At 34.3% G+C, this 20,652-nt stretch overlaps 1 protein-coding gene across 2 annotated transcripts in view; it reads right to left on the reverse strand.

Moving 5' to 3' along the window:
* RIT2 (Ras like without CAAX 2) overlaps positions 1 to 20,652 on the reverse strand; it is a 374,546-nt gene that overhangs the window by 169,154 nt on the left and 184,740 nt on the right. For both annotated transcript variants that reach the window (XM_016933600.4, XM_016933601.4), the window contains exon 5: positions 11,972 to 12,163. In XM_016933600.4, the coding sequence (XP_016789089.1) occupies positions 11,972 to 12,163 (192 nt within the window). The remainder of the gene's footprint in view (positions 1 to 11,971; positions 12,164 to 20,652) is intronic.

A 20,652-nucleotide genomic window follows, 5' to 3' on the forward strand; every position in this document is an offset into this window, starting at 1 on the left:
TGTGCCTTACATATATGCAAAATTTTTATTGAAACAAATTTTAAAAATGATTACAAGGAAATATTATGAATAACTTTACACTTATCAGTTCAGTAAGGTGGAAGGAATAAAACACTTCTTGAAGATCACAAACTCCTCAAACTCAGCCAAAATCAAATAGATAAATGGAATAGTTCTATAACTATTGAATAAATCAGATTTTTATTTTAAAAGCTTCTGCTCAAGAAATTTCCAGGCCCAGATGGTTTCACTGGAAATTTTACCAAATATTCAAAAAAGAGTTAACACAAATTTTACACAATTTCTTTCAAAACCAGAAAAGGGAATACTTCCTAATTCATATTATGAAGCCAGTATTACACTGATACCCAAACCCAACAGGGATCACATGAAATGTAAAAAATGTAGACCAATATATCTGATTAACTTAGATGAAAATAATTCTGAACAAAATTTTATCAAAATATTATAGAAAAATATATATGTATAATAATGCACTATGATAAAATGTGATTTATTCCAGGTATGTGAGACTAATTAAATATTCAAAATGTATTAATGTAGTCCACCATTTCAATAAGCCAAGGAAAAAACTTATTATATCATTTACTACAGAAAAAGCATATTAAATACCCATTCATGAAAAAAAAAATTCACTTTCAGTACATTAGGGATATAGATGAATGTCCCCAAACTTATAAAGAATACCTATTAAAAAAACTACACCAAACATCATAATGGTGAAACATTGAATGCTTTGCTCCTAAGATTGGGCACAAGGCAAAGATGTCTTTCCTCACACTTACAGAAATGATCCTGGAAATTTTAGCCACTGCAATAAGGCAAGGAATGGAAATTAAAGATACACAGATGAGAAAGAAACAACTAAAACTCTCTATTTACAAATCACAAGCTTGTCTGTCTAGAACACCCCAAGCAATATACAATATACTTTGAGAACTAATAAGTTTCTCTCGTGTTCAGTAAGGTTAAAAAATACTACATGAATACACAAAATGCAATTGCATTTCAACATACAGATAAGAAATAATTGGAAACAGAAATGTAATAACAAAAATATAATACCATTTCCATTACTCCTAAGAAAATTACATAGGTATGAATCTAACAGCTACAGTTTTTGCATAATTAAAATTATAAAATGTTGATGAAGAAATCAAAGAAGAGCTAAATACTTGGAAAAACATATTCATGGATTGGAAAACTCAACATAGCAAAGATGTCAATTCAACATAACCAATAGGTTTAATTTAATTTCTTTCAAAATGTCATCGTAGTTCTTTGTAAACATAAAATTACCCTAAAATTCACAAAGAAATATTAAGCATTAAAATAGACAAAATTGTTTTAAAAAGAAGAAAAACGAGGGAGGAATTATTGATGTTAAGACTTATGTATGTATGCTGAACTAATCAAGTCAGTCTGGTAGTGGCAGAAAGATGGATCAAAGGAACAGAATAGAACATGCAGACATAACTCCACATGAATATGCCCAATTAATTTTTTATAAACTTGTAAAAGCATTTCAATAAAGAAGGAAAAGACTCTTCAATAAATGATGCTGGAGCAATTAACCATCCATCAGCCAAAAAAAAAAAAAAACAATTTATACAAAAAAATTAATTTTCAGAATGGATAATTGATATAAATGTGAAACAAAATGATAGAATTTTTAGAAAAGAACATACGAGAAACTCATGGGTACCTACGACTGACTAGGCAGTGTTCTGAGATTTGATACCAAAACCACAATTCATAAGAGGGAAAAAATCAATACATCGAGTTCATCAAAATGTAAAACTTTTACTCTGTAAAAGATCCCATTAAAAGACAAACTACTGACTAGAACCAAATATTTCCAAGTCACATATCTACAAAGGGTTGGAATCCAGAATATGCAAAGAACTCTCATAACTCAAACTTAAAAAAAAAAATCCAACCAGAAAATAGTCAATGGACATAATGAAAATAAAAATAAGCATTATCTTAGGTGAAATAAGCCAAGCACAGAAAGACAAATACTTAATGATTTCACTTATACATGGAATCTAAACAAGTTGGGTTCATAGAAAGAGTAAAAAGGTGGTTACTAGGGACTGCAGGGAGGGGTTGGTAAGATGGTCAAAGGATACAACATTTCAGCTAGTTAGGAGTAATAAGGACAAGTGATCTACAATATGGTGGCTGTAGTTATAACAATGTGCAATTCCCTGTGAATAACCAAGAGTAGATTTTAAGTGTTCTCACCACAAAAAATAAGTATGTAGGGTAATGCATATGTTAACTAGTTCAATTTAGCCATTTCACCATGTATAATTTTACAAAACATCATGTTGTACCTGATAAATATATATAATTTTACTTGTCAATTAAAAAGGCAAATAAGAAAAGAAAATGGTCAGAAGCATGTACAGATCCTTAACTGTAGAGGATATTCAGATGACAAATATACTCATGAAAATATGTTCAATATTATTAGTCATTAGACTAATGTAAATTAAAATCATAATGAGATATCACTATACGCTGATCAAAATGACTAAAATGAAAACTAGTGATAATATCTAATGCTGGCAAGGGTGAGAATATAAAATAATAGAGCCATTCTGGAAAATATTTCAGCATTTCCTTTCAAAACTCAAATGGACTTATAAGATCTAGCAATTGTGCTCTTGCGCATTTATTCTAGAGAATTAAAAGCTTATGTTCACACAGAAACTTGTGTGTGAATGCCCATAGCAGCTTTCTTCATAATAGCACCAAACTGGAAATTACCCAAATGTCCCTGAAAGGGTGAATAAACAAATTGTGATATATCCAAATCTGATGCTATTTAGTAATAGAAAGAAACACACTACTGATAACAAAAACTTGGATATAATTCAGTAAATAATGCTGAGTGAAAAACAATCTCAAAAGGATGCATATTAACTCATTTCATTTATATAATAATCAAAAATAAAATAATTATATAGATGAAAAATGAGGTAGTAGACTAGTAGTTGCCAGAGGTTAGGGGTTGGGATAGGAAGGGGATGAGAAGTGCCTCAGAGTAATGGCAGAGTTGAGTGTCTTGATTATGCTGGTGGTTAAGCAGGCTACACATGTGACATAATTGCATCAAATTACACACATACACACATGCATGAGTACATGTATAACCGGTGAAATATGAATGAGCTTTGTGGATTGAATCAATGTCACTTTATTGTTTTTCATATTATTCTAGAGTTGCATAAGATGTTAACATTGGGAATGCTAAGAGAAGGATGCACAGGGTTTTTATACACATTTGTTTGTAACTTCTTGTGCGTCTGTAATTATTTCTAAATAAACAATGTATAAAAGCTGGATTATGTAATTCCCTAAGCATGTGGTTGAGTTAAAGTAAAAAAAAAATAATAGTACTCCATGAACACACAGCTAGTGCTCCTGATTCTGAGTATTTGTAGTTCAATCTATGGATATCATTCATTTGGATTTACAGTATTGTCTTGAATTATCTAACGCACTTACATCTATACATATAATTATACACACACACACACACACACACACACCATACACTTGATTATTGAGTACAGCCAGAGCCTAGCTGCTGAGTGTTGAGGAAATATTCCACAAATGTTAGGGTTTGGGCAGGCAAGGATACCTGGGAAAGGGTATAGAGACCTGAAATCTTAGATAGGGTAATAAAAAATTTAAAAAACTTTACTCACTCAGTATTTATTTCCTTTTTGGCACCTTTTTGAAGTGACTGGTTAAAAATTACAAAAGGTTAGTTAAGAGTGGTATTGTAATATTGGATTCCATTTCAAGGAACCAATCCAATTCCCCAACAGCTTTGCTTTTTTCTTTTCCTTAAAAAGAAACAAGCTTATTTCCCGAAGCCTTTTCTGGCTTGTCAATTTTACAAATGCAGTCAATGATCCATGAAAACCAAACAATTCAGCATAAGACAATTTAAATAAAGAGGGAAAGCAAACAGTTACAATGTCAGTTCAATCTGAGGAAACACAAGCTCTGTTCCAAAGAAACATGAAACTATCAAGTGGAAGTCTATTTAGGTGTAGATGTGCAACATAAACGGTGAAATTTAGATTTTTCTAAATGACAAATTTGCCCAAAATATAGATTGAATCTGTAACACTTTCAACATTGTTGTTTTTAATATAAACATTAATTATGTTTAAAATTATTTTATATTTTAAACATTTGTACATATGCGTGTATATATATACATATGTTTGTATATATGTGCATATATAGTATATATACACATGTATTATTATGTATATATTACACCATATGTGTATATATATTTTTTTCTTTTAGGTCTCAAATATTTCATTTAAGGCCTTTAAAACACTTGTAGGTTCTATGCTCTTATAGTGTCCCAAAATAAAATTATCCTTCATGCACTTCATTTTATATTCTAGCCCACTGGCTCTCTAACTTTAGCATACTATACTCTAGAATCACCCAGCTAATTTGTTAAAATAGATTGCTGTGCCCTACCCACAGAGTTTCTGATTTACCAGAACTAGGATGGGGCCTGATAATTAGTATTTCTAATGAAGATCACAGGTGGTACTGTCTCTTTTGGTTTGGGGACAACATTTTGAGAACCACAGTTCTCATCCAAGATGAGTTTGTCCATACATTTAAAAATTAGTTTAGCTTTTCTGGAATGGCCAGTAATCTTTTGTATGTGTCTGTTGTCTATCTCCAGATTACTCGCCTTTACTTAGCTCATAAACTATGCAAAAAGGCAGGAATTTCTTCAAGGCTCTCTTAGGCAGATTTCAGTTATTAAAGAATTGCTACTCTGTTTTACAGCTGAAAAACTGGGAAATAATTTCAAATTTAATTTTGCAAAATCCATGTGCGGAAGCCTATATCAGAAAGCTCCCTGGGCCTTCACCCAGATTAGTTACTTTTACTTTTCACACAATTCGTATGCACTTGATTAGCTACTTTTTAATTTGTAAGAGAGCGTATTAGAAGAATAATAACCCAAAGACTGTTACAATAATCCAGATGAGGGATAGGGATAGTAGCACCCAGCATTTATTGAGGCACTACTCTGTGACATACACTGTGCTAGATAACCTACTGACATTATCTCATCTGTCCCACCCAAAAAACAATGACAGAGATATTATCATCCTATTTTACAGAAGTAGACACTGAGACAGAGTCTGAAGCGCAAGATGTTTATTAGGAATCAACATTTCTGAAAGGAAGGAGAAGGAAGCAGGGTTGAGCAGAGGGAGAAGTTGAACGTTAATGCGAACCCAACAGAGTCTTTACCAAACTAGTGGGGGCTCCCTAGCAAGATTTGCCAGTCAGTATCTCACATTGGACTGAAATGGCTGGAAATGTATGCCTACACTTAACTGGAAATGAGTTTCCCCAGAAAGGGTGTGACATCAGGCAAGGAGGCTCTATGTAGCTGAGTCTGACCCTTTAAGCACTTGATGGCCGGAAGCTATCTATGAATTATATCTTCCTACTTCTGTGCTGGACAGGAAGTACTTCTCTGAAGAACAGGTACAAATCAGTGTCTGTCACTGATTTGTCCAAGGACACAGTAATCATCTGAGTAACAATTCAAACCCAGGACTATCTGATTCTTTCAACTACATAATCTGTTAGTTTCTGTATGCTGCTTACATTTCTTAAAAATGTCATGAGGACTCCATCACGGACACCCACTGGATTGTGTGATAATGCAGTAATGACCTCAGGTATCACTGAAGAATGTAGAAGAATTTGTTGTTACATGAAAGGGCTCTAAACCTCACTGTAATCTTGTCACTTGCCATCCTGTCAGTGTGCAGTATGAGTATGGAATTCGTGAACAGTCAGCAAGCACTATCCCTTTCACTCAAGCTACCATCATTTCTCATTCTGATGACTGAAAGAGCCTCCAAATGCATCTCGCTGCTTCATGGTTGCTCCAACCAACGTCAAGACTGACTAAATAGAAATGTATTCATACCACAATTCTGCTCAAATGTTTTAAACAATTGTTGTTCAAACTTAAATAAAATCCAAACTCTTACCAAAGAACTTTTTAGCTCTACATAACCTGACCCTGCCTCCTCACCAGCTATTATGGCTCTCAAACGTGCTAAGCTAAATCCAATTGTGAAGATTTTGCAAGTGCTCTTTGTTCTGTCTGGAATGCTCTTCACCCAAATCCTCCCCACACTCTGGAGTTGTGCTCAATGCCATCTTTTTAGAGAGACCATCTTGACCACCCTAGAGAAAATACAGCTCTGATTCTTACACTCCACATGCCAACCCCTTCCCTTGCTTCATTTTTCTCCTTTGCCCTTTTCGCTGCTCAGAATTGTGTACACATGTGTGTATGTATGCACGCATATTTGAGTGTGTATAATTTTATTCCTAGTACCATTTTTGCATTGTGCAGTTAGAATACACATACCCATACTCAAATTGTTCATTGTCTGTCTCCTCCACAGTAACTTCACATTATTGCATATAGAGATATTAGCTGTCAAGTTCATCTGTGTATTCCCAGATTCTGAAAGAGTGCTTGTTACCCATTGGGAAAATGAATTAAATTTAAAAAATGACAGTAGCGAAAACATATATGTGTAAGCTAAGGTAACTCAAATTCCAGTCCTACAACCATCCAGTTTGGATAAATCATGTGAAACTCTTAAGCTTTGTTTTGTTTTGTTTTGTTTTCTGTCTCAATTGGAGTTAATACATTCACATTTATTTAATTTAATTAAATAACATATTACAAAATGCTATGGAAAAGATAAATAAAGCTAATTAATTGTTAATTGAATTTGGCTATCTATCCCAAAATAATGAGTAAATTACCGAACCTTTTTTTCTCTTCAAAAAATAAGCCCTCATCATTTGGAAAATATGTTTATATAAATTTTCCAATGCACTGATGATGAAAGATAATTAAGCACTACTCTTATTTTTTTAAGTTTGAGTGGTATTTGCAATTAATTACTGCATTACATTATATCCAATATGCTCTGCTACATATTTATGTTTTGTCTTTGATTAAATGTGTCTACAAGGGAGACACTATGAAATTATGCTTAGGATGCTTGATATGTGTGCACTAGGCAGATTGATCTTCCAAGTTTCCCACTGATCACTCTACTGCTTGTGTACACTCGTAAGACCCAAGGTTTCTTTCTTCCTCTCTAGATTGATCCTTTTCAGTCCTTCCTAAAATAACCATCACCATTCACCTTATCTTTCTTACTTGGTCAAGATATTCATCCATTCATTCAGTATCTCCGTTCTTCAAATGTGCTACCCACATGGGTCTCTCCTGGTTTTCAAAAAGCATTGCACCTATGAATTGTGCTATATTGTTCAACATGTAATTGTATTATTTAAGGGGGGCTTTCTCCCTACATCATATGCACAGATCCTGAGGAGAATAGAAAGTTCTTGAGGACAGGGACTGGATTACTCATGCCTTTACTATATTCCAAAACCATCACCACTCTCCAAAGATAAATAGATGCTTGATAGAACTCTAAATAGCTATTATGCTTTTTTAATCCAGTAATTCCTAATTCTCATGGTTCCAAATACCCCTCTAAGTAAAGAAATGAAACAATTTTAATTAGATATATCACTAAAGACTAAATAAAGGCCTTTCATGATTTCAACTCAGTACTTCAAGAGTTACATAGACTGTGGGAAGCAGAGTTTCAAGGCCTAAAGCTGAGAATTAAGCTGCAATTACGCTGTTGGTACCAAAAGGTTTGTCTATCTTCAGGATATCTTCAGGATAAAACAGTTTGGCCGGGCTCAGTAGCTTATGCCTGTAATCCCAGCACTTTGGGCAGCCGAGGCTGGAGGATCACCTGAGGTCAGGAGTTCAAGACCAGCCTGGCCGACATAGTGAAACCACGTCTTTACTAAAAATACAAAAATTAGCTGGGCGTGATGGTGGGCACCCGTAATCCCAGCTACATGGGAGGCTGAAGCAGGAGAATCACTTGAAGCTGGGAGTTGGAAGTTGCAGTGAGTGGAGATTGTACCACTGCACTCCAGCCTGGGTGACAGAGCGAGACTCCATCTCAAAAAAAAAAAAAGTTTGTGGTCTGCAATTGACGTAAAACTTTCTAACCTAGCTCCCAAATCCCTGAAACTTCCTTCATTCACAGACTGCTTCTACTTTGCACAGCCGGTCAGGGTTTTGGAAAAAGAGAAATTCGGGCCTATCTCCTTCTACTCTCCAGTGGGAAGACAGAAGCCTGCATGAATAGGGACAAAGACCTTGGGAGCTCAAGGACCTAATGTTGTTCAGGAATTAAGACAGACTTTAGAATAGTCTGGATAAACTTTGGACAGAATTTTTTGGCTGTTATAAAACACAACTTTCCAGTAATTTTGAAACCCATTTCCTTACTTTTATTTTTCCTCCCACCAAAAGGGTAAGGAAACCAACTTTGGGCTACTACTGGCTTGTCCATGGCCTGGAACTGCCCACTCCAAACCCAAAGAATTATTATCCTGATTCTTCCTGCTCCTCCTTGTCCATAAGATGCTATTGCTCTAAGAAGCATGCTAGTATCTTGAAGCTGATATAAAAAAATAAGTTCATGATAAAATGACAATGGTTTGTAGGCCAACCATAAGACACAGTGAGATTTTAAGTCAGAATACACTGGGTTTTGTCTCTCAACTCTAACTAGCTGTGTGACCTTGAACAAGTTATTGAATGTATCAGAGATTCAGTTGACTCATATGTAAATAGGTATAAAGGAGACTACTTCATGGTCTTGCAGTGAGGATTAAATAAAATCCTGTGTGTAACGTGCCCAGCACAGAGCCTTGAAAACACTAAATGTATCATCAGTAATATCACCATCAAAATGAATATTTTTCACAGATTAAATACTATCCTTTGAATCCTTCCACATTAAAGCTCAAGGAGGTGAATAATGATAAACACATAATACACTAAAACTCGTTGTCTTTTTGTTTTTTTTTTTTATCTTTTTTAGAAAGGGCCCTGGGATTTCCCAAAATGCATTAAGAATACAGGCACCTATTCTTACCAAATATGAAAAGAAGCAGCTTCAACCATCAGAATTCTTCCCTTCCAAACTCTTTCAGTGTAGGCTGATAAGGAATAAGAGTTGCTTAGTGAGAATCCTACTCCTTTGCCTCTCACCACTAAACAATAGCACCAGTGTAATTTCACCGTTGAGAGTTTAACTTTATCACTCTAGGAATTCTCACAGAATTCTTTTGAGCTGCAAACCATCTAGGTGTCAGCATCTTTATTTTTCTTTTGAGTTTGCTTTTTTTTTTATATGAAGAAACAGAAACCTAACCTTTCAGATACTGATGAACAATAAGAGTATAATATGACAGTGTTTTAGTCTTAATTTTGTCACTAGCTGCAATAGTTTAATAAAGTCAATTGCTATCAATATATTCATTTGTCAGATGTCCTCATTCTTCAAATGCTTGGCTTACAAATACACAGAGCAGTTACAAGATAAAAGTGTGAATTGAAATCATTTTGCTCAGAAAAAACCACTCTGCAGTTTTAAGAATAATTATTGCTATCACAACCACAGCCAGAAGCCAAATTTTTACATCAACACTTCATTACTGGAGACAGTGGTACACAAACATTTTTACAAAGATTGCAATTTGTGTTTTCATGGTTTTTGCACTTTCTGTGACTATCTTGTTTAGAGTACTTGCTTTTATCTACAAGGAAAAGACTATCAAATCTGCAAAGTTACTCAACTTAGTATCTTTGCCTGGGTTTTAATTTCAGTGACATTTGTAATGCTTGCAATTCACTTCACTGCTAATCTGAAAGGAGCAGCTAATTATCCAGGCTGGGATAGGGGTTCTGATAAACATGCCTTTGTGAGATCCTAAGTATTACCTTTGAGCCTGGTAAGACAGGGCCTGGAGAGTGAAGGAAAAGTAAATGTCAGCCAGCTTTGGAGTCATGAAGAGCAATCATTGTAGAGAAAGTTTAGTTGATTTTTGGCCTGAAAAAATGTTTCCTGAATGTTTTCAAATTCACTAGTTTTTCAGAGTCACTTATAGCTTTCCTAACTGAAACCCTGTCAGAGGTTTTTGTTCTCCAGGAATTCTTAGAAGTGCAACAAAAATGGGCATATGATCACTTGGTGGCACATTCAGGGTGCTTTGTCACACTAGTTCCTAGAGGCCCTAAGAAAAGTAAAGCACTAGCACTCTTCAGAGGAGTATAGGAAAGGTTCAGCCACTAAGCCTCCAACTTTCTTCCTTTCTGCCAAGTATCTAAAATAGATTATATTTAACTGATGAGATAAACTTGAATTCTTAACCCATAGAAATGCAACCATATCATGCTGAACATGTCTTTGGAGAAAGAGAAACAGCAAAGTAAGACAGCAGGACAGTTGCAGAAGAGATGAACAAATATTACAGTTCCTAAAACAATAATTAGCTGCCATTTTAAGATGCTTAGATTCTCAAGTAAAATATACAAAAATATCACCACAAAAATGCATTGCACTAAATCATAGAAATACGTTCCCGGTTAAACATCAACTTGTAAACATGGACTCTGTATGAGATCTTTTCAATTTAAGAAAACTTAAAACATATTAAGCATGAAAATCCATATTTATAATACCCTTAAGATAGGAGACAACTATTTGTTTTAGTGAAGATTCCTACGTTAGTAAAAGGTTTTACTAGTTGACTAATTTAAATAGGCTAACAATAAATCATTAGCTGGAATAACATGAACTATTAAAAGCCAGTTCAAATTTAAGGTCAACGAAAAGAAAGATGAAGCATCTCAATTTATAACAAAGCAACTCAATTTAGAAAATTAGATTTACAAAAATTTGATTTGCATGACACTTCTCAGTAATGTTACTTTGTACAATGTGAGTCATGGGAACGGAATTGTGATATGATTTGCCTGATTCTTGAACCAGGGCAACTGATTTATCATTACTATCTTGAGATCTCAGGGAGGAAGCTATCATAATTCAGCCATCTGTTATTGCCCAAGAAGTACTGTCTGACCAGAAGAGAAGAAAATATAATGAATGAACTATGTAAGTTACGGTAATGGATCCCAGTCTAAGCTAGCCACAGTTTCTTCCTTATCAATTTTGTTTGTTCGGAGAAGTTTTGAGACTGCCTATTGATCACATTGATACAGCAGATGCAGCCTGAAGGAAATGGATGGTATATAAGAGTAATTTCTGATGCAACCTGAGAAGTAGTGGCTTGTTCTAATTCTGGAAGGAGGGAAAGATTCTGTTTTGATCATCTATTGCTGCATGAAAAATTACCCCCAAAACATGGTAGCATAAACAATTTCATTTTATTTGCCACTGATTCTCTAGGTCAGAAATCCAGACAAGGCTTACCTGGGAGATTTTCGTGTTCTATGTGGATTGGCTGGCTATCTTATGAGGTTACAGTTACATGGTGGCTGGTGCTGAAACATGCAAAGTGGCTTTGCCCACATGTGTAGTATCTTGGCAGGGACAGCTGTGAGCCTGAATCTCATTTTGTCCACATGACTATCTTCTCATGGTTAGCTTGGGCTTCTTTACTTGAACTCAAGGGTAAGCAGTTCAAGCGGCAATGGCAGAAACTGCAGAAATCTTAAGGCTACACTTCAGAAGTCAACAAGAATCATTTCCACTGTATTCAGTATATAATCCCAGATCCTAGGGGATAGGGCACTAGTAAGGGCACTCTGCAAAATAGCATATGTGGTAAAATATATTATGGAGGCCAACACAATTTACCATGGGACCACCATGACTTATTAGAAAAATCATGTGCATAATTTCTTTCTCATAATTTTCAGTGTGAACCTGGGAAAGCAGCCATATTTTGTACTATGCATCCTCAGAGCAAAAGACAGAAGCTACCAGATAAAATTGGCACTCACCTGGCGGAACTGTTCCAGATCAATTTTGTTACCCACCAGCACCAGGGGAATTTCATAGGTGTGGCGGACCTGAAAAATGAGCTCTTTAAACTTGGCAGCCTCCTGAAATGATTGACGGTCAGTGACGGAGTAGCAGATGATGAAGCCTTCCCCACCTCGCATGTACTGCTCCCGCATGGCTGTGAATTCTGCCTGCAGGAAAAAAAAAAAAAAAAAAATTAGTTATGGGCTCTCAATATAGCTAATTAATATGAGGTTTAAATGTAATCATTATGAAATTTGAATGTTTTAAACTATTAAGAATATTGATATTTAATCATAGGAGATTTCATTTATGAGATCTTAGAAAAACATATTAAACAGCAATTTTTACTCATAGACTCTTAGGGATTATATAAAGATGATTTTTTTTTAATTTGTAATGACCTCACTTTAAGAAAATGAATCTAAATGTTTATACTCTAATCATTAAATTTATTTGAACCCAGGCTAGATATTCTTTAAATTACATATTTCAGATATTTTCTCACTCCCTATTTATTGGAACCAATTTTCTTTTCTAGAAACATTGAAGAAAAAAATTGTATAATCTAAGGAAGTTGGCTTCACTTTGCAAATGAAAGTTGGTTTGTATAGGGGATTTGCCATACGTCTGCCAAGGAATCTGGGGGAACAAATTTTTCTACTCAAAAATATGAAAATGAATTAGAGTTAGACCTGGTTTTCCTTGTGAATGGAAAAAGTTATTAGCATTGATAATTCCAGATCCAGTTATTTGTTTGGGTGTTAATTTGTCTCATGAAGGTGCATAAACAGAAGGATCTGGATTGCTGAGGGATGGATCAGTTTCTACATTCTGCTGACTCTTTCATCTTCTTTCAACTACAACTTCTCAGTGACTGAAAATTCAATATTTGTTCTGAATTACAATTTGGAAAGTTCTTTTAAGTCTAAAATATCTGTTTTCATTCACTTTTATTCTGAAACTACTGTTAAAATGACAATGGCTAATTAGATAGAAGCATTAATTGGTAGAATTCTGTTGGTGGAATAAGCAATGAAAGAACAAAAGAGCATATTGTGACTTGGACAATTTGTGCTATAAGTAATCAAAGCAATAAAATTTTAGGTGGGTTTTAACTGTGTTTGAAGAATTTGAGAAAATGGGACTTCTTTACCTAGCAAAGTGTTTATAAGAACTCACAAAATGCCCTACTCAGAGTAACTGTTTAAATAAATGTTAATTTGATTTACGCTAGCTTGAAAGATGGGAGCATTTATGTAGATCCAGGAACTTTGGAAAACTAGGGTGGTTGCAAGTCCAGAGAGTGATAAAGCTAATAAATTCCTGAGTTAATAAGTGAATTTCACCAATCATTTGCAGTAAATATGGAATAAATGCAAACGGCTTTTGCATCGGTTTCAAGCAATCATTTCTAAGTTGCAAGAACTGGATCACAGAGGTGACAAGAGACTTGTCCAAAGACCAACAGCAACATGATATAGAGTTGGGTCAAAAAACTCATGTTACCTGACTCACACTGTATCATATTACTTAGCATTAATTTTTATTTTAACTCAATCCTAACTTTCACAATGTGAGTGAAATGTACTAATATGGGAGAAAAAATATTCTATTGGATCCATGTTTCATTCTTGAACCAAGATTGAGTAATAAAATATCTGGGATCCCTCATAGTTCTGACATACTCTGATTTTGAAATCCTATGTCGCAATCAAAACCCCATAATTGACAGGACTTGACTAGAGAAGTATGGACTGAAAATGATAACATGTTTCTCAAACTCATAATTACATTTCTTTGGAAAAGAAATTATAAAATCATCTTAGAAATATGTTTGATCTTTAGGAAAACATAATTAGATCTGTTGTGTCAGTTGTATATGATTAAAACAATAATAAAAATGCAAGCTAAACTGGAAAAGATCCATTTTACAATTTAAAGTTTATGCTACTTTCTGATTATTATTTTCAGTACTAAAGTTTTTGATTTTCAATCGTCTAGTCCTTTTTGAAAATTAACAAATACAAATATTAGCAAAATATTTAAATGGTACAGATATATCTAGTACTAATTTAGTTTTCTTCTCACCTCAAACTTCTAATTTTTCTTTTCAAATGCATCAGTTAATAGCTTCTTTAACTTTACACTACTGTCTGTATACATACAAGCATATACATATTCCTTCTTCCTTTATACATCATTCTAAACTCAATGGGAAACATAATATATACCTTTAATTAAAATGTAGTAGCCCTAATATACCTTGGAAACTATTCTATATAAGTATATATAAATATTGCTTATTCTTTTTTATAGAGACATCATAATTCTTTTTATACATGTACCATAATTTATTTAGCTACTTATCTATGAACAGGCATTTAGATGGCCTCCTTTTATTCTTATTATAGACAATGCTGTGATATTTATTCTTAAACATCCATATCACACAGATTTATCTATACCTGAGGAAACTTATCTATACCTGAGAATCTTTTTGGTCTAGTATTTCCAGACCAAAAAGAACATACATTTTACTTTTGAGAAATATTGCCAATCTCAATGCCAAAGACATTGTATCAACAATACTTTTTCCAACATTATATAAATGTGACCAATTCTCCTCATTTTCAACAATGCTGCTTATCAAATTGTTCTACTTTTACAAATTGTAGAATTGAAACATCATGTTCCTTTTATTTGTATTTATTATTTATGTGTTATGATCAACAGGTCCTATGACTTATATTCATTTATATGTTGTCTTCTACATATAGATTTTATTTTGTTGTGAAGAATGTAGTAGTTGTCTTTGAAGGGGGTTGGTTCTTTTTGTTGTTCAACTGTATATTGTTTTTTAAATTTGAACTGAAGGAATATATTTCTATGTGAGACATAAGAAAAAGAGTAATGCATTTGACTACTTGAACAAAAATATACCATAATGAATGACTAACAAATTTGATAAAGTGTAACAACCTGTTAGGAAGACAAGCAAATTACAGAAGGCAACATTCACAGAGAATATTGGATGATTGAATAAATAAAAGTCCAACAGTTATTGTGCTTGTTGACCAGATTCAAAGTCACACACATATCACATTAAAAATAGATATGTCAAGGAATAACATCTGATCTAAATTGGAATCTCTAGGTATGAAGTTCCAGCATACATACTTTAAAATTTGGATGATTTTTGTTTTGCACCTCTCTGTATGAATATATAACTGAATGTATGCTCAAGAGTGGTCTTTATATTCCAGAAGCAGAGAAAGACAGTCATAGTACATGACCTCTAGGACTGTTACTTACTTAGAGCATGTTTTCTGACATGTCACATAACCTCTCTGTGCCTCAATTTCCCCCTTTGTTAAAGATGGATTAGGACACACACTTAACCAGTCTTACAGGGCAGTAGAAAAGCTCAAATGAGAGAAGAGATGTTAAAATGCTTTGATGAATTTTTAAAATACAATACAAATCAAGCCTATTATTATCTCTGGTACAAATCTGGCAGAATAGAACCTTTCACTGGGAGAACAGGCATGAAATCCTCTTTTAGCTGCATTAAATATAAATGTGGCAGTGTTTTTTATGTAAGCTTAATCAGAAAAGTATTAAGCTTTTTTTTTCCCAAACAGAAAATCTTTCCACCAATAAAACAGATGTAATGAAGCTATCATAATGAATGGGGAGGATATTTTATCTTAGATGACATTTTCTATACCAACTCTTTACACAACACGTATATATGTTTCCACGTGCATGTGGTGTGTGTGTGTGTGTGTGTGTGTGTGTATTTTACTAAAAGATGCAGTAGAGGCTGATGGGACTCAGAGATTTGAGCAAAATCTCTTTACTATGTATCAACTTAATAATATATGATAAAGAAATCACTTTAAAAGGAAAAATGCTGTGTTCAACATGTTGCTTCCGTCTTCATTCACCTGTGAATTAAAGATCCCTATACTTTCTGTTTGGTGTACCCTGAATGTTAATATCTTCTTCATTTGCTTCCTGCTATAAATGAAACTTGTTGGTTAATTATTCGGGAACATTACTAGATTCCATTTGCTATCTATGAGTAGCAACATATTTATGAAACAGACCCTTTGTATAAAATGCTACAAATATAAGCATTTCTAATATTTTCAGAGCTATTCTGAATACAACATTCCAGTATGATCAGTTGCCTTTGATATACTCCCTTGTATTAAAATTGTGTGATAATTTTTCTATATTCAGAAAATGAATAAAGAATTTTTGATGTATCTCATATTCCAGCTTCTTGATTATCAGAGTAAGAATTTTAAGCAGGTATTAGAAAATGTAGGAACTAGACCAGCTCCCCGTTGCATTCAAGTAGCAGTACTACAAAGATATGAATGCCTCACTACATTCAAAAAGCACAAGCACTATATTCAGACCAGGTTATTAGCAACTCCCAGTAAGGGCACACAGATAGCATTACATATACTGATCTGAATCCCTTTTGGCCATCTCTTTAATAAACCGCATGTCCACATTTGTTCTCCTTATGGAAAAAAAAGTAAATTAATAAGTCCGTCAGTCATACACCTAACACTGTACCAAGTGGTAGGGCATATATATATATCTGAACTTGTCTGGGTTGGAGAAACACAACCAAGCCAAGATAAAATGAATGAATAATAATTAAGATCTAAATGAACTGTGGGGTTGAGAAAACGGCAAGAACAGTTTTCAGAGGGAAGGCAAAGACGGCTTGGTGAGGGAAAAGGATGTGATGTTCTTCCTTAACTTTATTATTTGTACAGAGCTCCTCAACTTTCAGGTAACCTCACTTCCAAAGATTATGTATAGTCACTCTTAAATAGCCTTTCATAGTACAAATTCATCATTTGCATAGTAGTTAATCATCTAAGACCTGCTTACCCTTCAATAGTTGAGTTTTTGGAGGGTGGCATAGCACAGAATCATGTGATTGTTGTTTCTTTTATTTGTATCTTTTAAATGAAAGTACAGAAAAAATTATAAAGGATTAAAGTCTAGGTATCATGAATTTACTATAATTTTTGCAAAGCAAAAGGATTGCAATAAGTAGGAGTGGTAGTTTCTCAGTCTCAATCTGATGCCTTAAACTGGTTATGTCAATTTAAATGAAAACGAACAAAGCTTTTATAAATGCCAATAATATGAGGTCAAAGATTATGCCTAAAAGTCAAAATATAATTAACAAATACCATTTTACAGTTTTCAGAGAAGATAATCTATCATTTGTTTTTTGGTATTTGACACATATTTTGAGGAATGCATTTTATCATGGAATACTGCTTGTACTTTGCCTAACTCATTCATCAAATATTTATTGAGCACTTATATATGACAGGCATGTAAGATTTGAGATTGCTAAAATGAATACATATACTAAAACTAAAATATGGAGATATATATATATATATATTTATTTATATGAGACAAATAAAAATTAGAGCATCAGAACCAGGATAGAGTGAGGAGACAGAGTTTGATTTACAATTTGACTCTGAACGTCTAAACAACCCAAGCTACAATGAAAACATGATCAATTATATCACTTTTGTCATCAATAATAACATATTAATTTGACACAAATCTCCCCTAAGCACTGATTGCTGAAGGCAATTTATCTTCTTGGGGTTTAGATAGCAGACAACATCCCCAGTGTCAACCAAACTAGATCTGCAGTATCAGGTTCTCTAAGACTAATCTGTAATTGTGGTTTTCAATGTAAGCCTTGCCAAACATTTCATAGTCATACTCAATAATACTGACGGAAGCTTCAAGCAAGATAATATAAAATTATTCTGTAGAAAATGGTTCTTGTGTAATAATTGAGAATGATATTTAAAATCTTTTTAGTTTAGTTGTTGGCATTGAAACTGGAGGCTTGAAGGGTACTTGGAATCCAACTATAACGATGGCTCCTGGAAAACTCTTAACTAAATACAATTTGAATAAGCATTAAGGTTGTAATGCAGGAATAGCTGCATAATTTGTAGATCCCAATGCAAAGTGAAAATGTGAGGCTACTTGTTCAAAAATAATTAAGAATTTCAAGGCAGCAAGAATAAAACATTAAAACAAGTGCAATGCCCTTCTGGGCTTGGGACCCTGGGCAGCTGCAGCAATTGTCAGCTCATGAAGCCAGTCCCATTGCAATGGGATTAGCACAAAATAACAGCCAAGAGCACATGTGAGGGGAACTCCAAAGAAGACTCCATGGACAGGTGCCCCAGAGAGAACACTGGCAATTATGTTCAGAAGCCAAGTCACTACTGAAGCATCCTGACCTCAGTGAGGAACATAGGCCTGCACAAAGATGGATGTTCCAGGAGTTGAGAGGTGTGGAGTTGTGGCAAGACTGAGAGTATAGGGTGACAGACTGGGATAGGCCCTTAAGAAGAGAAACAATGCTACAGAAAGAGGCATTAGTATGACTCATATAAAGAGGTGGTATGTTCTTGTTGCCAAGTGAGATCAGACTCTTGAAATCCCTGACAACCAGGTTTTGGGTTTGATGCAATAGGAAACCAAGAACTCAGGAGATTTTTGTCAGGAGGAAAGTCACAAGCAGGCAGCCCTATTTTAGTAGGATTAGTCTGGCAATGGTGAGAGTCACAGTGGAGGAAAGGGCCACTGAAAGCAGGGAGAAAACCATGAAGGCTTTCACAGTAATTCTGAAGTGAGGTTTCACAAAAGGAGAAAGAAAAGGGGGGAAATCCTTGAATGAGAGGTCACAATAAAAAAAAAATGAAGAGAAAAGAATTATGAAAAAAGGACATGAAAAACGTATCTCACATTAGATATAAAAAAAACAAAGTATAGAGATATTAAATGAGATGGCCGAAGTCCTAGAGCTATCAAGTAGAAAATCAGAGACACATTGATACCACTGCCTCACCAAGGAAAGAAAGAATTAAATTAAATTAAATTAAATTAAATTAAATTAAATTAAATTAAATATGGTTCCAGTTTTTGTAGCCCTGGATCTGGTAGCTGTAATGACAGAGATCAGCTGATTGAGAAAGTAAATAACTTAAGGGCCATCATGTCCCATACAGAGTTCTACTTGTCTAGTGAGAGTTAATACTAGACATCCAAATGGAACTATCCATAGATAACTGGAAATATGGCTTAGGTGAAAGATTAGAATCTAAACGGGGTAGTTGTGACAGATTCAGGGGGCAAGACTTTTTGACTGAATATGTGAGTTGGAAATAGGGTACAAATCAATTAGTCTGGATCAGTTTGGGGGGACAAATTCTTTTTGTCCCTTCTTTTTGAGAGCTGGAGCTTTGCCTCCGTTTGAAGTATTTTATCTATTTTAAAGGAGATTTTATAAAAATGGTTTTTGACAGCTTTCTTCTAGTTTTGTTCTCTTTTGCCAGGCATGCACAGTACTGAACTGTCCTCAGATTTTGGCACTTATGCCTCTTTCTTTTATTGTAATTACGTGTGTTTTACTCTCATTCCCATCACTAGACTCTAACCTACCTGAGCATCATATTCTCCAAAGCACTAGGGACAGTGCCTGGATCAAAGCCCAAAAGATAATTATATTATCACTTGGTTAATTACTTACTTTAAGCTAAATGTTTTTAAATATGTTACTATTCCCTGGATGATATGCACTTTAAGGGGAATGAAGATTGGAGGCTGGAGGATGAAGATAAAAGAGAAAGAGAATCAAATCCTTAAACTAAATGGATAAAGCTTTTAGTTACTTATTCATTCTTGTACACGTAAAGCCAGGTCTAGTTTAACTTTTAGATAAGCCTATATCCCACTGAAATCCACAACAATTATAAAGCAAGTTAATGTTCCTTATTTCATTCTCTCGCATTAGTCATTTGTCTTACACTAAGAAGGGAGGAGGAAAGAGGAATCTTAATGTATTTGGATCAAATTTTGCACCAAAATTTGTTTCCCATAGAAGTCTGTTTGCCTTCCTCTTTCTATTTGACTTGTATTTTGTCAAAGATTTAAAGTTTCATGACCGCCTCTGGGGGGTACAAATCCACTAAAAGATATTTTTAATCGCAGCTGGCTTCCTGTTTATCCTGGAGGTCACTCATACTGGGAGCTGTTTTCCTGCTGATAAAACCTACAGGAATGTGTCTTGGAAGAAGCCAGCATAACTGTGTTGTGAAAGGATTTCATCTACTGCAGTTTAGTCATTCCCAATGTGATACTGAAAGGATGATCTCAACAAAAATAGAGTGAAATAAGAAAATCCACATGACAAAGTTGCAGTTGCTAATTGATTTAGAGTATCTGATAGGATACTACTATAAATAAGAAAAATGATATGGGACTCATGCACACACATACCCACACATGCTTTCTCTGAAAAAGCTTCACCATCCACAATGAAATTCATATTTCTAAATACTGAATACAAAATAAATTACTATTTGGGTCCTCCTTCAGTAAAAACCAAATGATCTTGTTTTGCAATATAAAGAATAATTTGTCTCCAGATAATTATAAAATTTTAGAGTTGTATTGAGAGGCCAGCACTCCCTCATGATACAAATGAGGAAAGTGGTTATTGGAGCAGATGTTTGTCCTCTATAACATCAGAAGTACAACCAGGAAGAGATTACAAGGTTCTTGACCATCATTAAGTGCTGGA

Source organism: Pan troglodytes, chromosome 17 (assembly GCF_028858775.2).
Source record: "Pan troglodytes isolate AG18354 chromosome 17, NHGRI_mPanTro3-v2.0_pri, whole genome shotgun sequence".
Classification (NCBI taxonomy): domain Eukaryota; kingdom Metazoa; phylum Chordata; class Mammalia; order Primates; family Hominidae; genus Pan; species Pan troglodytes.